This window comes from Nansenia antarctica (genome assembly GCF_963989245.1).
Source record: "Nansenia antarctica genome assembly, chromosome: 18".
In the NCBI taxonomy this organism is placed as follows: domain Eukaryota; kingdom Metazoa; phylum Chordata; class Actinopteri; order Argentiniformes; family Microstomatidae; genus Nansenia; species Nansenia antarctica.
This window is the reverse complement of record NC_137691.1, coordinates 6938392-6958957: the sequence shown is the minus strand read 5'-3', so window position 1 is coordinate 6958957 and position 20566 is coordinate 6938392. Positions and strand designations below refer to the sequence as shown.

The window sequence follows — 20566 nt, the reverse complement described above, 5'->3', positions numbered from 1 at the left end:
TTGCCATTATGCTTGACACATATAGGAATTTGTTTTGGCATTACAGAAGGTGCATTCGTGCTTTTTTCCACATATACATGAACAAAAACAAGTACAAATACAAATGCAAAAACAGGCAAAAACAGGACAACACAGGACAGACAGTGGATGGATAGTGCTGTATATAAAGTGCAGTGCAGAGTATGCACATTGTAATGTTGTTTAAACAAATGTCCGCTAGATGGCGCAATGTGAGCGCGTGTTGTGTTGAGAAATAATTACTAGCGCAAGTGTAAAATAATAATAATACAAAATGATAAAAAAATAAAAATAGAATAGCTGCATCTGAAAAGCACCAATGTTACATAACTCAATAATGCCGACCGAGGTCATATTCTGTTCATTATGCTGATGATTTAATCTCCTCAAAGTAATGATTTTCTATCATCAGCAGCTTTCAATACATCATTAGCCTAGATAACAACTGATGGTATCTAAATGATGGTTCTAACGGTTTATGTAATAAATACATCAAGTATTATTAGACAGTAGTCAGTCAGAGCTATTACACCTTGCCCTAGCATCATCAGAATAGCTATATTTAGAGCTTTTAGTCATCATCTCATTCTTATGATCTTGTGGGAAACCAATGCATCCCACAGAGAGGCAAAGATAGAGACAAGTCTGGACAATGTTACTATGCCAAAGACTGCTATCATCCCCCTGACCTTTCACTGCCATCCTCCATCTCCACCAGTCAGATAACCCTCATTAGTACCAGAATAGAGGTGTGTGTGTGTGTGTGTGTGTGTGTGTGTGTGTGTGTGTGTCTGTCTGTGTATGTGTGTGTGTGTGCGGGTGTGTGCATGCGTGCGTATGTGTGTGTGCGGGTGTGTGCATGCGTGCGTGTGCGTGCGTGCGGATGTGTGCGTGCGTGTGTGAGAGAGAGCAAAGGAATAATGGTGACTATATGTAGTATGTGTGTGGAGGATGGTGTTCATGTATGGTGAATGCGTTGCTGTGATTGCATGCTTGTAAGTCTGCATGCATCTGGAGGGTGTGAGCAACTACTGCAGGTAGAATGAGTACGTTTCTTGCTGAGGGTAGATTTGTGTGTGGGGCTTCCCTGGACTCTCTGGTGTGTGTGTGTGTGTGTGTGTGTGTGTGTGTGTGTGCGCGTGTGTATGTGTGTGTGCCCGCTCGCGCGTGTGTGTGTGTCTGTGTGTTTGTGTGTGTAGTGCTGGAGGAGAGAGTGAAGCCTATTGATTATTTTAATCCTCCTATTTGTGAGTCTGTGATCCTCTCGGCTCAGCCTTCCACGGGGGGATTGCTAATGGAGCCGAACGCTTCCCTCCTCAGCCCTCTCTCCCTGTCCAATTAACTTTACACTGGAATCTGCCAGGAGAGTGTGGACGGAGGGAGGGGAGAGACTGCTGAGATACACCCCCCCTCCCCTTCCTCCCTCCCTCCCACCGTCTCCCATAGGCACCAAACTCAACATTCACATCCAGAATACTAGTCTAACTCTAACTCTCACCTTTAATTAAAGATCTGTCTTCATGCTTTGACTCCGATGCGATGAGACCTCCTGTTCATCCAATATGTCAATACCTCAGACTGGTTTGTCGATGGTGGGTGGCACTCGCAGTCTAGAGGGTTTGAGGAGGGAGGAAGGATGGGGCCTTTGCCAAAGGGATTTCTCAATCACTTAGCTAGAACATTTGTGAGGCTTGAAAAATACCAGTATTTCAGTGACATTTGTTAATTTGAGTTTGAGGTTTTAGAGGATTAAATTCTTGAATCCTACATTATTTATTATCCATTGGTTTGAACAAGAGAAAGGATTACACAACAGGTGTCAGAACATCTGTTAATCTTTGTGGAAGATCAACATTGGGGGGGGGGGGGGTGCAAATCATGAGGGAGTGCTGGAGAGATGTTAGTAGTCAGATAACACAGAAGCATGTTCACATTGTTTTATTGTAGGTTTAATATGGTCTTATAGGGCAGAGTATATTATATATAAGATATACACACACACACACACACACACACACACACACACACACCCACACCCACGCGCACACACATACAGCTCAGCTTGCCAGGTACAATGACAACAATCAATCCATAAACAAAGGTCAGATTCTTTTTTTCTTTTTTTTAAACAGTTATTGAACATTATTAGTGCCAAGGAACACACAGTAGTAGGATGCAGAGTGGCACAGATTAGGAGAGAGGTCTTGTACACTCAACAGATGGAAAATCTGTACATTATGTCTTGGGGGGGGTCAATGCGTTGTTGGATAGCTGTTGTTGGTGGTGTCAGTTAGGATAATAGTTCATAGACAATGGTTTCATCTGACAGGTGCAATCGAAGTTGTCGCGTCTTGGCAGCGGGGGGTTCAGTCACGCCTCCGAGCCCGAGGCTCTCTAGTGTGGCTGGATTTGAGACATGAGTCACTGTCAGGCATGACATGTGTTGTCAGGGTAATGCACATACATGGAGCAGTTGACTCTACCATGCCTGCTGCACTCGTCTTATTCAGTGGGTAACTATCACACCAACTCTTAATAATAATAGGAGCTCTCCTTTCATCTACGTACGTTGGGGTTCACTACTGGACATCTACAGGGGCTTCGTCAGAAGGACATTGTTTTTTTCCACCCTTACTTGGCAGGCGTGTTGATGTAAAGATAGATAGTTGTGTGTTACGTTGTGTTATGTTATGGCAAGTTGATAAGGCTGCCGTATTTAAATTGTCACGCGGTCAATTCTGACCGATAACGCAAGCGACACATTCTAAGATATAGCCATAATATCATCGCCCCCCTGTCAGCTAATTTGCATTATACATCTTTGACAGACAGCATCAACCTGAAGAGCATCAACCTGAACCATATTGGGATTGCATTTTACAATTAGTATGTTTACATTCAATTACACACATACATGGACATTACAAAATAAAAAGATCAAAGATTCTCAGGCCGTGTCTAGGCTCCACTGTAGCAGCAAGAAGTTGAACATGTGCGACAGTCTGTAGGCTACAGAGTAGAAGATGCATGTTCTCTTAACACTGTAAATAACAAACTGCTTTACCCTTTGAAGAAATAACTCATTATACTAACAACCTGCATGATCTAGAGCTCCATTTATGTAACCATGGGGACAGACAGACAAGTATAGCTTCAAATGCTTGTTATATATTAGCGTGACTGTGTGAACAATAACATACGAGGCGTCATCCTTGCAGCGTTGGAGGACTTAATCAGGGGATGTCTGGTCTCATTAGTAGTACATGATAAAAGTCTCGATCATCCGATGGCGCTCTTTGCAGGATATTCTAACGTAAGCCTCATCATTGATATCCTGCGTGTCTGGGGACTATGACCCCCCCCTCTCCCTCTTCCCTTGGAGTCAGAGGTCTTGGGTAAAACTAACAAGTACATGATACTTATCTTCATGTGCACACACACATAAACTCACACGCACGCATGCACACACACACGCAAACACACACAAACTGCATACTGGATGATGTTGATGGTGTTGGGTGTATTATCAGCTCCGATCAATACTGTATATTCATGACTTTTGGCTCGTCTCGTGTCTCGTGGCCATATTGGAAATCCATCTCAGAGCCGAAGGAACGAGGTGGGATGCCGCAGCTAACCTCGCAATCTTCGATTTACAGTCTGCATTCGGAGATCATTCTACTCAATTCCACACTGGTGGCTGAAATGGTCAGCATGTGTCAATGTAACACGAGATAGGGAAAGTTCAATTAATCACTAGGAGTGTGTTTGCGTGTGTGTGTGTCTGTGTGTGTGTGTGGATAGCCTTCAGTGTAGTGTGAATCATGTAGGCCTATGACATGAAAGCACACACTTATGCATGAGCATCATAAGTAAACATATGTTTACATATACTGTATTATCTATTATTAAGAACACATACAATATTGGGATCGACTTAAACAAGCCTTTGTCTTGACTTGGTTCCTGTGTTTAACCCCATAATTACATGTTAGTTTAATGTAGGCCTACTGCAGGTAACACCATGAGAATGACACATGACAAACTAACGAGTGTGTGTTTTATGTACATTTCTACATACACACTTGCACGTTAGAAGCCTTGTAACTGCACTTGGTGTGGTGTAATGGAATGGTTTGGCCATAATCGAACAATTTGGATGTATCTATTAGCTCTTTGCTCTTAGCGCACTGAAATCAGACCCGTTTCCTTTGCCTGCTGTGTCTGATCTTGTAAATACGTGCGTACGGTTTGGCTGAGGAATGTGGACGTGTGTGTTTTAGTGATGGAGAGAGAAGAGAAGAGATGAGGATGCCACAGAAGGTGCTTTGTTTAAAAGTGTGTGAGTGTGTGTGTGTGTGTGTGTGTGTGTGTGTGTGTGTGTGTGTGTGCGTGCGTGCGTGTGTGTGTGTGTGTGTGTGTGTGAGTGTGTGTGTGTGTGTGTGAGAGAGAGAGCTGTCAGTCGGGGTAGATGAGGAAGCCAGAGAAGGTGCTGTATTTGTTGTTGTTTCCGCCGTGAACTTTGCCCCCGTCGAGCTGCACACACACCTCGTCCCCCACGTCCAGATGCAGGATGACGCTGTTAGAGGCGTAGTCGTAGTTCTGATCAGCATCCTGAGCGATAGCACTGGCCCTCACCTGAGAGAGAAGGCAGGAAGAGAGAGAGAGAAAGAGAGAGAGAGAGAGAGAGAGAGAGAGAGAAAGTAGCGAAATAGCAGATGAAATAAGGGACCAGGGAAACGTAATCAAATGTGATAGCAGCTAGCGAAAGCGGGAACAAGTCGGCAATCGACCAAATGTTCAGACATTTATTCAGAAAAATTTAAATAAATTTCAACATTGTTGAAAATCAATGACACACTCGCTAGTCAAGGCAAAACATCGCAATGCAATGGATTCACTGAGTAATCCCCACTACTACCTAGTTAGTGTAGAGTTAGAGGGATTACTCACGGAATCTATTGTATTGGAATATTTTGGCTTGCCTAGTGAGTGTGCCGTTGACTTTCAACAACGTTGACATTGATTTACATTTTTCGGAATAAAAGGCTGAACATTTTGATTGGTTGTTCCCGACTTGTTCCCACTTTCACCAGCTGCGGTCACAAATGAGCAGATACAGTGTTGCAAACCACATCTCTGATTCATTTGGCAGCCATACATAAAAAAAAAAATATTGCTGCTAACGGAGAAAGTAATTAAACCCCTAAACCCCCAAACTTCCCTGCACACCGTCCGTGTCCCCGCTAACCATCTGCACCCCTGGCCCCTCCTCTTGTCCTCCTGTGACTCTCCCCCTGTGAATTAGCCTCAAGTCACTAATCACACGTTAGCCTGTGGTTACGCCATGGTCATCGCGGTCATCTAAATGTTAATTGCAGGGGTGAGGAGGGGGACGTGGGGAATATGGAAGGATTATAGCTCATTTGCTTTGTGTTTTAACTACCCCTCCAATATGGCGTCCCCCCCAACACCCTTAGATCAATCAGTCATTTGCAATCCCCCTGAAGCCTCGAAGTGTCACACACATCAATTCTCTGACTCATCCATTTGTCATCCAAATGACTTGAATCTTTCTGTCCTTTTTCATGGCCTTCTTTGCACCTATTTCCCACTCTATGTTTTTAACTCAATTTTTCTCCCTCCGGTTTCTCCCTTCCCTTCTCTGACCACTCCCAACCCCCCAGCACCACCACCTCCACCCCCACCCCCTACTGCTCTTTGGATCAGACCCGTGTCATATTATTTCCTTCCTCGTTCTAGGGTCTTGGTATAATGTCATCCGTAAAGAGGCCAATGGACATGTATCCTGCAAATAGATGAGGTGTGCATTGAACTTTCACCCCAAACCTTGAAAGCACAACCTCGCTCTGCTTCTATTGATTTTCCCGTACCTCCTCTGTTCCAACCTGTTGTGGAGGAGACAGAGATAGAGATCAGCTAGATTGTTTTTGGTTTAGGAAGGAGCTGTGGTGAAGTGCTGTCTTAAACATTTTTTTGTTTAGATTCAACCTTTTTGTCATTGCACAGAGTACAACGAAATTATTTTTTTGCTCTAGCCACAGAGTCAGCCATAGTCAGCGCCCCTAGAGCAATTAGGGCCTTGCCTTGCTCAAGGACACAATGGCAGTGGTAGGCACCTTAGATATGATGCCAGCAACCCTCCAGTCACCAGCTCACATGTCATCCACATAGAACAGCAATCGACTTGTAGAAATGCTTATAAATTGTTTATAAGAATACATACATTATTAACACCAGAACAGCCGTGCCGTTTTTCTACCTACTAAAAGAGTCGCCTCTTTACAATGCTAAGCTGATATTTACACAAAACGACCACTAGTTGGCTGCTTGTAAATTAGCCTGCTTCCTACACAGAATAGCTGCAAAATAGCTTTATATTAGCTTATCCTGATGTTATTTTGAAAATGTAAGGATACTGGGTGGTAGAACGCACATATCTAGGAAAAGTCATGAAAGGAGGGTCCTGAAATTTGATCGAGTGCAAAGATATAACTTTTTTTTTTTTTACTCATAGGGGTCAAAGGACATTTACAAATAAATTGTTATCGCAATTCTAGTTTTGAGTTGCAGGTGTGATTATAAAACCCAAGCTGCAGTGTTTTGTAGATACACATAGTAGAATAGAATTCACCCCGAATGACAAACATAATCCAACTAAATCATTGATGACAAGGGACAGATGATGGTCATCCATTACATCATTCTCTATCCCTAATACCTAATCCGAATGTAACCATTTTAGAAGTTTGTACGTGTATGGTTTGTATACAAATGGTCTATAATGAGTTACACTACAATTCATGTTGTGCTTCTTTAAAAAAAAGAAAAAAAGAAAGAAAAAATCTATTATGTGTTTGTTGAGGGTGTAATAAGTAACGCTATTTATAATGAATAGCACCACCATCTCCGGCTAAGTAACTTAACTATTCAAGCATAGGATCCATTTAATCCTGGAAAATGAAATACACAAGCACATCCATATTAATGAATGCAAATATGATACCCTCTCTCCATCCTTGTCTCTCTCTCTCTGGACCGTGGATATGTTCCATCATCTCCCCCCTGTCACCGAGCCTCCCTCCCCTATGATCAGTTAGACACGTCGGATGAGACTAAACTAACCATTTCTCCACAACCTCGCTTCAATAATTACTTTTTTTTCCGCCCATCTCATCAATTTAGCTTGTTACTTACAATAGTTTCCCATATTCTAATAGGCAATCTCTTTCTATGTACAGCTTGTTGCACGAGCGTTTGCTCACCCAAAGACTCAAATGAATCAATACGTACCCTTTGTTTTTAATTCAACTCACATCACTCCATTAATTGTTTTGTCTCTCCCTCCAGGCCTAACACCCCTTCCATCATCCCCCCCCCCACCCCCGACCGCCCTCCATTTGCACCCCCCCCTCAGTATCTCTTCATTCTGGACCCATCTATCCATCTTTTTTCGTCCTTTCCCCAGAATGAGATGCAGGTCACGCTCGTGTTTTCTCTCCCCGCCATGGCAGTGTTGGCGGTAGCGGCGGCTAAGCGTGTCCCTGTCCGGTCTAAATCGGATTGATTAACGGCGCGCTGCTGTGGCAGGTCTCCCGGGACCCTCTCAGCCACCTACCCCCCCCCCCCCCCCCCACCACCATCCACCCATCTACCCACCCACCCCCCCAAACACCAGATGCGTCAGGGCAGGCTACAGGGCTACGGGGTTCGGTAATTGGTAGTCGAACAGCCATGGCAGCTACCTCCCTAATGGCTCCCACTCCACAATAACTCCATACAATCACAATAAATGGGAGCAGCGGGCAGGGGACTGCGGTCAAATGGGCTCGTGAAATAGTGGCGGGAGGTCAGGACAAGAATCCATGCTTGTCTATAAAAACCTGGACTACTATGGTTTATTTTTCCCAAGTAGCCCTACAATAAAAAAATAAAATAAAAATACGCATCTCAAGTGGACTGATAAAGGAATTGCATTTTAATAAAGATGCAATTTTATATAGACCTCTTCTCTGAGAGGAATGAGGGCCCCCTGATGAGCAGTATGGTGGTTTGAGGAAAAAATGTGTCATAACAGAGAGCCTGACTTCCTGTAGATCGGAGCATCTGTCTACATGGTTCAGTGACATGAATCCCTTGAGTAGTATCCCTTGACAGTATGCGGAGAGCCTTTTCTTTCATTGATACAATCGGTCGAAATTCGGTTGACATTTGGTTGTTACGGTTTGAGGTTCCTGTAAGCTTAGAACAGTATCCTAATTTGTATCTGCCCACATATCCCTTTCAATTATCCATCTTTAATATACTTGCGTAGTACCTGCTCGTTTCTGCATCACAGTTGTAAAACCTTTGTAGCCGTATGTTTTGGGCTATACTATAGCTACAGCACAACTCAGAGCTGGTCACCGTGCTTAGCTGTCAAAGCAGTTAGTCTGCTTCTATTCAAGGCATGTACTGTACACCATCTTGAAATGAATGACACATGCCATCCAATGAGTGTCCTGGCCTCAGGGGAACATGTCTATATGAATAGTCAACATGTTAAAGGGTCATAACAAGGGCGTTGACAGTGGTGGTGACGGTATTTACCCCTCCTCCCTACACGAACCGTTAAACATGCCATTCAGCTATTAGGGAGTCATGCCTGTAGGGATTCTTGTCAGCATCTGGATATGCCACACCTGTCAGGTGGATGGATTATCTCGGCAAAGGAGAAGTGCTCACTAACACAGATTTAAACAAATTTGTGAACAACATTTGAGAGAAATAGGCCTTTTGTATACATCGAAAAAGTCTTAGATCTTTGATTTCAACTCGTGAAAAATTGGAGCAAAAACAAAAGTATATTTTTGTTCAGTGTATATTGTCTTCTCATGACTTTTCTCTATCAGCGGTGATAATAACATTAAAGATCCATCCAAAAATGAACATATATGTGCATCAAATTTCACATATCATGTATGCCTTATTAAAACAAACTGTTCTAAATCCAGGTCACTTTGTTCCATTCATCTGAAGGTTGTCAAGGGCATCAAGGACATCCCCCTGAAGACCTGTATCAACTTTGGTGTTGTTCACATTTAAGACTGGTTTTCCGGTGGGATTTAAGTGGGATTTGGGTAATATCACCAAGAGGCCATGAGAGGGAGGCAAATACCATGCCTGTAGTCATTAATCACTTTATTCAATTAACCTAGAACATGTCATGGAAATTGCCCTAACCTATGATGACCAGTGTCAGTTAACCCCCTTCCCTTTGCCCATTTCCCTTCCCAAAACCAACTATCTCTATGTTTTCCTGGTTTAATGCTCTTAGACCGTTTGACCTTGACGCGACATGATAACCTTGATGGTGATGCTTACATGGTTTGAACCCCCTTTCATTGCTGCTCGCATCTATATTTATATTCGCTACTGATAAGGTGGTCTGTTATTTATGCCTCTCCTAGTCTGACTGCATAGGGGACATTACTTCACTAGGACTAGACAGCAGAAAATATATGCAGTCGCTGACATTTAATATGCAATGTTTATGATTAATGCATGGTTGGATGCACTTCCTACATAATCCTGAGGTTCAACAATAGGTCTATACACACAATGAGGTAACATTTAAAAACCAAAATGGCGAAACTAATGTATGAGAATAGGAAGGTGACTGTTATTTATGTTGCTATCTTCATGCTAAACTCTAAAATAATTGCACGGTCAGAACAGCAAGGAAGCAAAGAGTCATTTTTGTAAATTAATATAAATATGACATGGTTGTTGCAAGCTCAACCAGAATTCAAATGTCAAATATGGTATTACAGACCACTAAGTTGATGCTACTTAATTTGTCTACACGCATTTTGAAGGGACAGAGAAAAAACACCAATACAAACAGGCGCAGTAGTCTGTTTGGACACCCACAGCAGCGCCTCAGTTTGGGCTTTCAGTAACTATCAAAATGAAACCTTGTTTTCTTTAAGAGGATGGGAGGAGGATGGGAGGAGGAGGGGAGAGGAGGGGAGGGGAGGGGAGGGGCGGGGGGAGGGGGAGCGGTGGGAATGAGAAAGAGAGAGAAAGGCAAATCAGGATTATTGTCAACTGCAGTGGAGATTGATATCGACAAGGGAGTGAATTTCTGTCTGTTGGCCAAATGCTGTTCTGACTTGAGCTGCTGCTGCCGGGTAGAGCGAGGACCCGCGGGACAACCGGCAGGATCTCTCTGCCTCCACTTTTGATTATGGGGGCACCATTAAATAGGAGAAAGTGAGAGAGACGGAGAGAAGGAGGGAGAGAGAGAGAGAGAGAGAGAGGAAGAGGAGGAGGCGGCAGAGGTTGCGAGAGAGTAAAAAGGGGGGAGACCGAGAGAGTGAGGAGTGGGAAGCAAAGCGAGGGAAATGGGAGGGTGGGGGGTGGACAAGAGAGGAGGAGGGAGGGGTGTGAAAAGGAGGGGTTAGAGAGAGAGAGAGAGAGATTAGAATGAGAGCACAGAGGAGAGAGCAGCTGCGTGTACTTTAACAGTCTAGGCACAGGACGGGGGTTGAGAGGAGCCAAACCAAAGGGGGCTTAGCCTTAGAGTGATGGGGAGGAAGCCTGACGGAAAACAAACTGATCAAGTGAGCCTATTTCAGGGGGGTTAGGAATGAGACTGGGGAGGTGGGTGGGGGGTGCATGTTGTAGTCTGTTTCTTTTTTTGTTTCGCAGTGGTGCCCGGCTCCTTTGGTAATAAAACTGACAGGATTCATTCACCGTGATGTACAGACCTCTCAGAGCGGAGCGGGGCGATTGAGAGGGGTCTCTTAAACTTACCTGAGGGACCACTACGGGGAGAGAGGGAGGGGCCAAATGAAAACAACAAAAAAAAAGACAGGGTCATCCATGGAAATGGCACATTTATACAACTTTGTAGTACTCCCCTCTCCCTCCTGTGGCCCGTGTAGAGGTGTCCTCTGGTCCGATTACCGCGGCGGATGTGGAAGCCCTTTTTATACCAGCAGTGCGGATCTGCACCCTAATTGGCATGCTAAATGCTAATATATCGCCATGACACTCTGGACCTAAGGTGTCGAGACGTTGATTAGAATGTCTCTAATTGGCTCTAGGCTGGAAAGTTCCGAGGCAGAGAGATATACGTTAATTGGATATAAAGGGGTTTCGGCTGAGGACGGGTCTACCTGCAATTTCTGAACCGCTGAACAGGTTGAGCAATGAATTAAGTCATCATGTCAGTGGCCTGTCATATGGCTGCCCTATTGACAATTTTAACATTGTTCCTTCAGTGTATATCACACACACACACACGTGCACTGACACACACAAGTGCACTGGCGCACGCATGCACACACGCACATACACACACACACAAACATGCAAGGTTCTCAGCCTTATCAGATATTTACAATATCATCTTCATTGTTTGGTCACGTGTGTGTGATATACACTGAAGGAACAATGTTTTTTTTTTTTTTTTTAAATCAATGACACACTCGCTATTCAACACAGCTTGTTTTGTGAGCCTGCTAACAATGTAAAGTACTGTTATAGTTAACTAGGTAGTAGTGGGAATTACTCACCGAATCCATTGCATTGCAAATATTTTGGCTTGACTAGCAAATGTGTCATTGATTTTCAACAACGTTGACATCTAATTACATTTTTTTGAATAAAAGTCCAAACAATTTGATTGGTTGCTCTTACTTCAGTGCCCTACACTGGCAATGCTTTCTATCATTAAGTGATCACACAGGCATGGTGAGTCAAACGTGTTCTGTAGCTACCTTAAGTCCGCTCATTATATAATGCCAAAGAAAGGTCATGAGTTAATGCCATATTTTTTTGCCTTTACCGTCATTTCTCTCATCTCCAAGGGAGATGCTCTTTGTGAAACATTCTGACATTTTACCTCTCTCCTGAATGAGACAACCCAAAGCTATTTTCTCCATGGAACGAAAAGAGGAGTGTGTGAGGCCAAAAGGAAAAAAGAAAAAAAAGAAACAAAAGGATAACAAAAGACAGAATGGAAGAAAACAGAGCCTTATTAGTCCATACTGTATAATGGTCTCAATGTATTAGAGAAAGGTATGGGACATACAGTAATGGGTGTGTGTGTGTGTGTGTGTGTGTGTGTGTGTGTGTGTGTGTGTGTGTGTGCGTGTGTGTGTGTGTGTGTGTGTGCGTGTGTGTCTCTGTGTGTGCGTGTATGTGCACACAAAAGAGAGTGGTGTTCTAGTGGATAGTGAGTTGGACTTGTGATCGGAAGGTTGTGAGTTCAAATCCCGCCTGAAGCCACACCACTACTAGTGTGCCCTTGGGTAAGGCACTTAGCCCTCAGTTACTCCAGGGGGAATGTCCCTGTAATTCGTAATTGTAAGTCGCTTTGGATAAAAGCGTCTGCTAAATGACAAAATTAATTAATTAATTTAATTAATTAAAAGAGAAAGAGAGAGACAGAAAGAAGAAGAAACAGGGATGCCACACAACACACATTTCATGAGACATACTGTGTCACCTGTGAAATGGTCACGTGAAAATGTTCCTTCAAATGTTATCATTACAGAAATGCAGAGATTTATCTGAGATGGCTACTCACTGTGTTAGCCTGCTTCAAAAAAAAAACGGTAAATAAGAATAGACAGATAAATGGGGAAGAAAAATCCATAAATCGACGGATTGGCTTGGACGTATAAATAGATAGGAAGGTACAGTAGAGTACATTTCCAGACAAGACAGAGCACATGAATATGCACAAGTCTGCCTGCTGTCAAATCCTTGCTGCTGCATTTCCAAAACCACAGTTGTCTCTTAACACTCGGTAACATGTATGGAAATGGAAAAACAAATGTAGTCATTAATTCTGATGTAACAGACAGTAGCTGTCTGCCTGTACTAACACCTCCTCTGAAACGCAATGTAATTAGTACCTGCTAATTCTGACAGGAGCCATACAATATTACACCTACAAAATGAGAGCCGGCAGTTTACACGACACTGCTAAATCTAATCATTGGTGTCTCCGCCAATGAGCCGTCAGCATATTCAATTAATTAGTTGAGTTGAAGTTAACCCAGATCCTGTCTGAAGTGAATGTGAGCATGATACGTGTTGGACTGGTGAAACGGACTAACTATATAGCCTTCGTGTCTATCTCTTTCAGTATTGATACGTGTTCCAAAATCGCCCAGCACCCACCGACATCGACATGTAAGCTACTTGTAAATTCACATAATTCAATCAATGGGAATAATTAGCCAGATACACTCTCTTGCAGTTGAAATTCACAGCACCTGAGGGTCCTCTGATAGATCGGCAAGAGCCCGAGCCAAAGCAGGGCTGCAGACACAATAGTTGTGTTGGGTTTAATTAGTCCTCAGTCTGTCCTGCAGGTCTCTTTCTCCAATAGGTCAAATAAGAACGGAAATGTCACAGTTCTGTAACGGGGGGCCACTGTGTCACAGCAGACAAACTTCAATGTGCCTGAGCAGAGATGTTGAAATGGGTTACCCAGCCCAGGGTTCCTACACGTTTCAACAAGTCAAATTTAAGACCTTTTTGGACCTTTTTTAGACCTCTTTGAATAGATCTTTTGACCTCTTCATGACCTCATATGATAGCTTTTTGTTATCCTCCAATAATTTCTCCCGGGGGCAGCGAATTGGCAAATGTTTGGAACGTTGTTGAATTAATTCAGGATTACTCACTGAATCCATTGCATGGTGTGTCAACAATGTTATATTATGAAAGATATATAGGAGCCAACAAGGGCTAAGCCTGGACATTCCCCCAAAATGACCAACCCACACACTCCATACTGCTTATAAATATTCATCATCCCCCCTACCCACTCATCATCGCAAAGGGCAGAGTATATATCAGTTGTAAATTATAAATCCATAGGAAAGGTCATCGACTTCAACACAAATCTTTTGATGGCTTAAGGAACACGGAGAGCGGAGATTTGACAACTCTCAATGGGGTATGCACTGCCCACTTGGAAGTGTGTCCCCAGTGGTGTGTCATACAAGACGTCCCATCTTACACAGACCATGTCCATGCAAAAAGTAAATCTAAGTATTAGTGTTGTTCCGATACCATTTTTTTATCCCGATACCGATACCGATACCTGACCGTGCAGTACTTGCCGATACCGAGTACCGATCCGATACCACGGCGTTTGAAAAAACAAAACAAAAAAACATGTTTTTTGAGCCGCATACTCACCTCGATGTAAAATTATTGCTAACACTTAGTCTGGCACTGCTCAAAACCTTTGTAAAACTCGTAAAGTTTTTGCAAAACTTAAGTTTAAAGTACTCGCCGATACCGATACCAGCATTTTTGTGCGTATCGGTGGCCATGCCGATACTAGTATCGGTATCGGAACAACACTACTAAGTATGATTTAAACATCTTAAATCAAGGCAATATATGCTTGTTTTATGTCTGACGGCACTAGTTTTAAGATTTTGGCAGATCATTTTGCTTATTTTAAGTAATATTTCCCCCATGTTATCGCTTTCTTTTCTTGTTTTTGAGAGCTGACTTTTTGCAGTGTGTCTAAGTGCCCACCGGACATGGGGGTGAGCACAGTCGTCCGTTTAGCAACACCAGGCATCTTTCTCTCTTTACACTGCCTTTCTCCCTCTCTCTCTCTCTATCTTTCCTTCTCTCCTCCTCTGTTCAATCTATCCCTCCTCATCTGTCTTCTTTATCTTGATCTGATCCAGCCCTCTTCGTGTTGGCCTCGCTGTAGCCGTGTCTCTCATCCCCCCCCTATGTCCAGTCTCCTCTGTATATCCATCCATCTTCCTCTCCTTCCTTGATCTCTCTCTCGGTCCCACTTGTCTGTAGCCTGCCTCTCTTACAGTCGTGTCCCCGCGGGCTGTGTCTTAATCCAGCTTCCCTTTGACATATCGGGATAAACTGTATCTGTGTGTCAGTCTGACACCGCTGGCAGGCGCACTGACACTCAAACACTCACTCACACTCAGACACACCTACACACACTAAAATAAACTCACACACACGCACACGCACGCACGCACACGCACGCACGCACGCACACACACACACACACACACACACACACACACACACACACAATGAAATAAACACGAACACACAAGTCCACCTCCTCCTCATCTGAACTGTCTCTACATTTCCTGAGATCATTTGGGAGCCATTTGTAGACGTCTCAAGGAATTGAGAAAACCGCCACAACAGATGCATCACAATGTTTGATATCAGTGACTATGACACCATGCTAATAGTAGCTTACATAGCAAATGCCAAGCATCAATGTCAGTACGAACTCCACACTCTTACATTGATCGTGTATCAGTTTGGTCTCTGCATTTTGGTCTTTGCAATGTTCTACAGGTTTGTGTTTTAGTAATTGACTCAATCGCTCCGCTATGAGAGTACTTGTCTGGGACCGTGGAGTGAAGTGGGCCCGGGAGGTAGGGGGTGGGGGTGGGGGGGGTAAGAACTGAATTGGGTTAAATAATTTAGTTGATGGAAAAGATAATTAATGGGGAAGCCAATTGAGGTGGTGGTGGTGGTGGTGGTGTGTGGGGGGGGTGAGTGAGGTGTATTAGTGGAGGAGGGAGGAGGGGGGGGGCACAGGTGGAGGGGAGAAGATCTCATCTAAAGGCTATGAATGATTTAACAGCAGGGAAGGACAGGAATGACAATATCGGTGGCAGCAGCACGCGACAAACCAGGTCTCCCAATTATATCTGGCATTTTCCTGTCTGTCTTTTCACTGTGCACTTTATACACCACCCTGTCAAACCAATGAGCACAGAGACAAAGTGGAATCTACTGTTTCATATACCTGGTCAAATAAAAGGCCTGTCTTGAGATGTGTGTATTGAGAGAATGCCAAGGGTAGTAGGTGTATCAGGTGTGTAAGATGCTACCGAATTAAGACTTTTTCACTATCAAAGCTTCTGAAATTGATGTTATCCGACCATAGATATACTAACATCTACAGTAGTATGCCATTCAATTGAATGGGGGAAGTGTGTCCAAACTTTTGATTGGTACTTTTGACTGTACTGGTACTGTAGATCTGGCTTTTACTACTATACGTTCACTACACAGCGGACAGCACTGTCAATGATACTCCCTTCCTCACCTCAGATGAATGACTTAATCTACCCGAGCCCTCACCTCCCCCACGACCGCTTCTGCATGTTACCTTTGTGGCCAACTGTTTCGGTTGAACGATAAGAGTAAGAGATCTTTCTCCATTCTGAGGTTTCGGTTCGGCTGAAGACAGTTGTGTTATCTTGAGATTCTATGATGGATAGTTCAAGCGGTCAATGGCTATTACCTGTATGACTATACCTAGCAATCTGCGATGAACAGTGCAGCAGCTAGCAGGGGTCATGGTACACTAGGTAACATATTGCCGCCTGCGCATAAAGCGTGTCAATTATGTGTAAAGAACCCCAGAGTGCTTCCTCAGCCTGATTTGACTTGGCTTGTAACAATGCAAAGACTGTTCTTTCTTATTCCTCCCTGGTAATCCCCAGGACGTCACTCTGCGGTTCCGCAGCACACACGTCAAAAAAGAAAACCTCCTCAACAGAGTCAAGGTTTAATTCCTCAAGCTTGTCATGTATCTCCAGATGGAAACTTTCAAGGCTTTTTTAGTTTTTTTTTTTTTTCTTCTTCTTCTTCTTCTTCTTTTCCTTGTTTATTTATTGGTGGTAAAGCCAGAAAGCCTCAGAGGACAGTAGCCAGCTGTTGCGTTTTGGCAACGCTCCACAGAGAAGCATCATTATCCTCTTGATCGCTTAGCTGTCACTGCCTTCTCCCTCTCTCCTCCTGCTGCCCAAAATCAGGTGGTGTAAGTTAGCAAAGCGTTACAACTTTAGTCTTCCGTTGCATTGTAATTTGACTGTTCAAACTGTTTCTGACTCTACCCAAAGGCCTTCATTTTCTCTGTGTCCTCCAGGAACACTTTACTGTATTGTCTTGGGGGAACTTTCAAAAAAAAAAAAAGCCTTTTGATAATATCCTGAGAAAATGGATGTTGAATTATTAAACAAGGGCTTACTCGTTGCTATCCAAATGTTGAAGGAGTTATTTTATTCTCATTCTCCTCCCACTCAATAACAACTGCATGATAATCACACGCCTGCATCATCTATTCCCTAAATTCTTAAGTCTTTATGTACTTAATGTTGTTTGCTTTACAAAATCATGTTTTAAACAAGCTAGGCCCTCTTACTGTCATCAGTAGTGCACAAAGAAATACCAAAAAAAGCTGTGTTCCACACCAAAACAGTTTGTGTCAAAGGTTAAAGACATTTTCCTTGGGATTGGCACTGTGTTCTCTGTCCTCTGACTGTCTGTCTGTTCCCATTTGAAAAATGATACTTTATGATATTGTCAGACTTCTTCTGGTGATGCTTCCATGGTGCCTGAAAGGACCAAGGTTTCTCATCCTGCAGTAATACTGCACACACACACGCGCCCTACTGCACACACGCAAACAGGCACACGCACACAGGCACACACGCACACACACACACACACACATACACACACCTCACAATATTAAACCCTTTCGTGTTCATTGTCTCTAGAAATGCATGTCCTATAACATATAAATACATGCTCCCCCTCCCTCTCTCCACACACACACACGCACACACCCCTCTCTCTCGTCTTACCTGTCCGTTCTTCTTCAGGTCCGCCCACATGCTGGTGCCGTCTCCGCCCCTCATGAGGACGTGGTAGGTGAAGTAGTAGATGCCCGGCAGGGGGCAGGTGAACTTGCCGGTGCTGGGCTCGTAGTAGTTCCCCACGTTGGTCGCGACGTCGTCGAACTTGAGCACCTCGTTCCCCTCGTGCGGCTTGCGGAGGCCCGCGTAGAAGGCGATCTTGGGGCTGTAGAAGGACGGCACGTAGCCTCCCGGGCCCGGGCCGGGGGGACCGGGCGGGCCTGGTTTCCCCGGCTCTCCGGGGGGACCCTTAGGGCCTTGTGGCCCCGGAAGTCCGGGGCTCCCGCGGTACCGTGACTTGCCCCCCCTCCTCCCCGTGTAGTCTGGGGGTTGGGGGGAGACGGCGGTCAGCTCGTTGCTGCCCTGCGGGGGGGTGAAAGAGTCGCACACCATCTTGCAGCTGCCGAGCATTTCGTAATGGGTGCCCCCACCTCCAGACCCTCCCCCTTTGGTAGTGTGGACCAATAGGGGGATCGCGACCAGCAGTACCAGAACCATGGCCACGCCCACTCCTGCCCCTATTACACGTTTCCTGCGGCTGAGCCGGGTGGCGGCCAGCGTGAGGAAGTCCTCCTCCCCCTTGGCCGGAATGGTGGCGCCGGCCAGACTGAACTATGGGTAAAAAAAAGCGACTGGGGGATACAGGCGGTGAGGAGATAGTGGGCCGATGGGAGGGGGAAGGAGGGAGAGAAGAGAAGTGTCCGGGGGATACAGGCGTTGAGAGGTAGTGGGGGGGAAGGGAGGGGGAAGGAGGGAGAGAGGAGAAGTGACAGGGGGATACAGGTGGTGAGGAGGTAGTGGGATGGGGGGGGGGGGAGTAGAGAAGTTATATACCTGGGATGGGGCTAACGGGTAAGCTAGCAAAAAGGGGTGGTGAAGAGAAAGAGAAGAACAAACAGGTGACACAGGAAAGTAGAGAAAGGAGCGGGGGGGGGGGGGGGGGGGGGTGGAGAACGGAGTGGAGAGAGAGAGGGGATTTCAATGCCAAGGTAGGAGTGAGATGAGACACTGTAGAAAACTGAAGGAGAAGAGCTTGAAGTCAGGAGTCACAAGGATCATATTATCTCAGGAGAAAAATTAGAAACTGCTAACTGATTTTCCATCCCTAAAATGTGCGAAATAATTTTCCGCAGTGTATCCTTGATTCCTCAGTGTCTCTTTTGATTCAGTTCTCATATTCCCCTTAATGTGTGCTTTGTTTCAGGATGTTCAAAGTACAAACACCCAGATGAATGCAGACAACAGCTGTCTCAGTGTTACAGACTGTGACTCACTACGGTAAATCAATTTAACTAAAATCGCAAAATCCAATTGTTTGGAACTACAAGTGCGGCACAAGGTTTTTTTCCTTTACAAAAAGGAATAAGAGCGATGGAGGGTTCAGTGTCCTCAAATATAAATCTATGTTTCCGCCACGACGACCGCCGGAGAATCTTCTCATGGAATTTCCTTATATTTCTCAGTTGGAGGGCTGTCAGGTGGGGTCTACAGTATTCCCACTGGAGTCCATCTCATCCACCGCATTTAGTGAAGGGCGCTCACTTGTCTGTCCAAGGATGAGTGGAGAAGGGAGAGAAAAACGGTTATATCTGGTCTCCTCTTCCTTCCTCTTCCTTCCTCCCTTCCTCCTTCCTTGTGCTTCTCTCTATGTATGTTTCATTCTCTTAAACCCGGAGTGTATTTTCCTCTTGGGTATACTCGCTTGTTAGAGCTTGTTCGAGGGAGATTTGTGTTTATTTTTTATGAAAATGAGAACACTTCCCGTTCCTTGTTAAAACTTGTTTCACCTTATTTAAGGTTTCACACTGCAAGCTTCCGAATCAGACATCTCAGACTCTCTGTGTCTGTGGTGTTCTATTGGGGAGGAAGGGGAAATACACGTTATTATACATTAGAACATACAAAATGTATGTATGCCACAATGTTTAATTCAGCTGAAAACATATTAGCTAATAATCAAATATGAAATGCAATGAAGTAAAGATAATAATCATAACCACATTAATAATCAATGCTGAGTTTAGACATTTTACATTAAGTATAATTGTCTCAATTTACTATATTAGAATTGAGATACACTGTTTGTAAAAAAAAAAAAAAAAAAAATACAAGGAGTTTATGGCAACTGAGATAAAACTGATGTGAGATGAAACACATATGTGCTAGATTAAAAGAAAGTCTACATTTGAGTCTTCATCCACTGACATTGTTGTAAGCCTCATATAACCTCCCACCTTCAATCTAATAGTTCAATTAAAATATCACATTGTAATAGAATCATGAGTATTATTTGCATTATTAATAATAATAATTATAATAATATAAATAATGATTAGTATTATTACTAGCATAATGATTAAAGCCTCTTACGCCGTCCAGACATGACAGGTGTAGTTTGTTTCATGACAGTTAGGCATGGGAAATTATTTATTGTTAACATAGCCTAATAATTACTTCCATCCAACACATTTCAAAGCATGTCACCATTCATGTTTATACCGATTCCTAACAAATTAGAGATGTCGTGAGCTTAGAATGATAAGGTTCTATCTCCGTTTAGAATGATAAGGTTCTATCTCCGTTTAGAATGATAAGGTTCTATCTCCGTTTAGAATGATAAGGTTCTATCTCCGTTTAGGGCAGTTCAGAGATATTGAGCGTCAAAGTTTTTACATTCCATCATGTTTTGTGAGATGGAACCTTTGTATTTTATGAATTACTAACTCAAAAATGTCAACATTTAAAAAAATAACACCACACAGGCGTTAATAAACACCTACTGGATAAGATTATGTAAAAAATAAAAA

The 20566-nt window shown here is 43.8% G+C and overlaps 1 protein-coding gene across 1 annotated transcript; it reads right to left on the bottom strand.

Moving 5' to 3' along the window:
• Window positions 1-4476: 4476 nt before the first annotated feature.
• Window positions 4477-18257, bottom strand: c1ql4b (complement component 1, q subcomponent-like 4b; the record flags this gene model as incomplete). The annotated part of the gene is made up of 2 exons (XM_080548265.1): window positions 4477-4656; window positions 17709-18257. 2 exons carry the CDS (start codon window positions 18255-18257, stop codon window positions 4477-4479), a joined length of 729 nt encoding a protein of 242 aa, XP_080404391.1.
• Between the last annotated feature and the right edge of the window lie 2309 nt (window positions 18258-20566).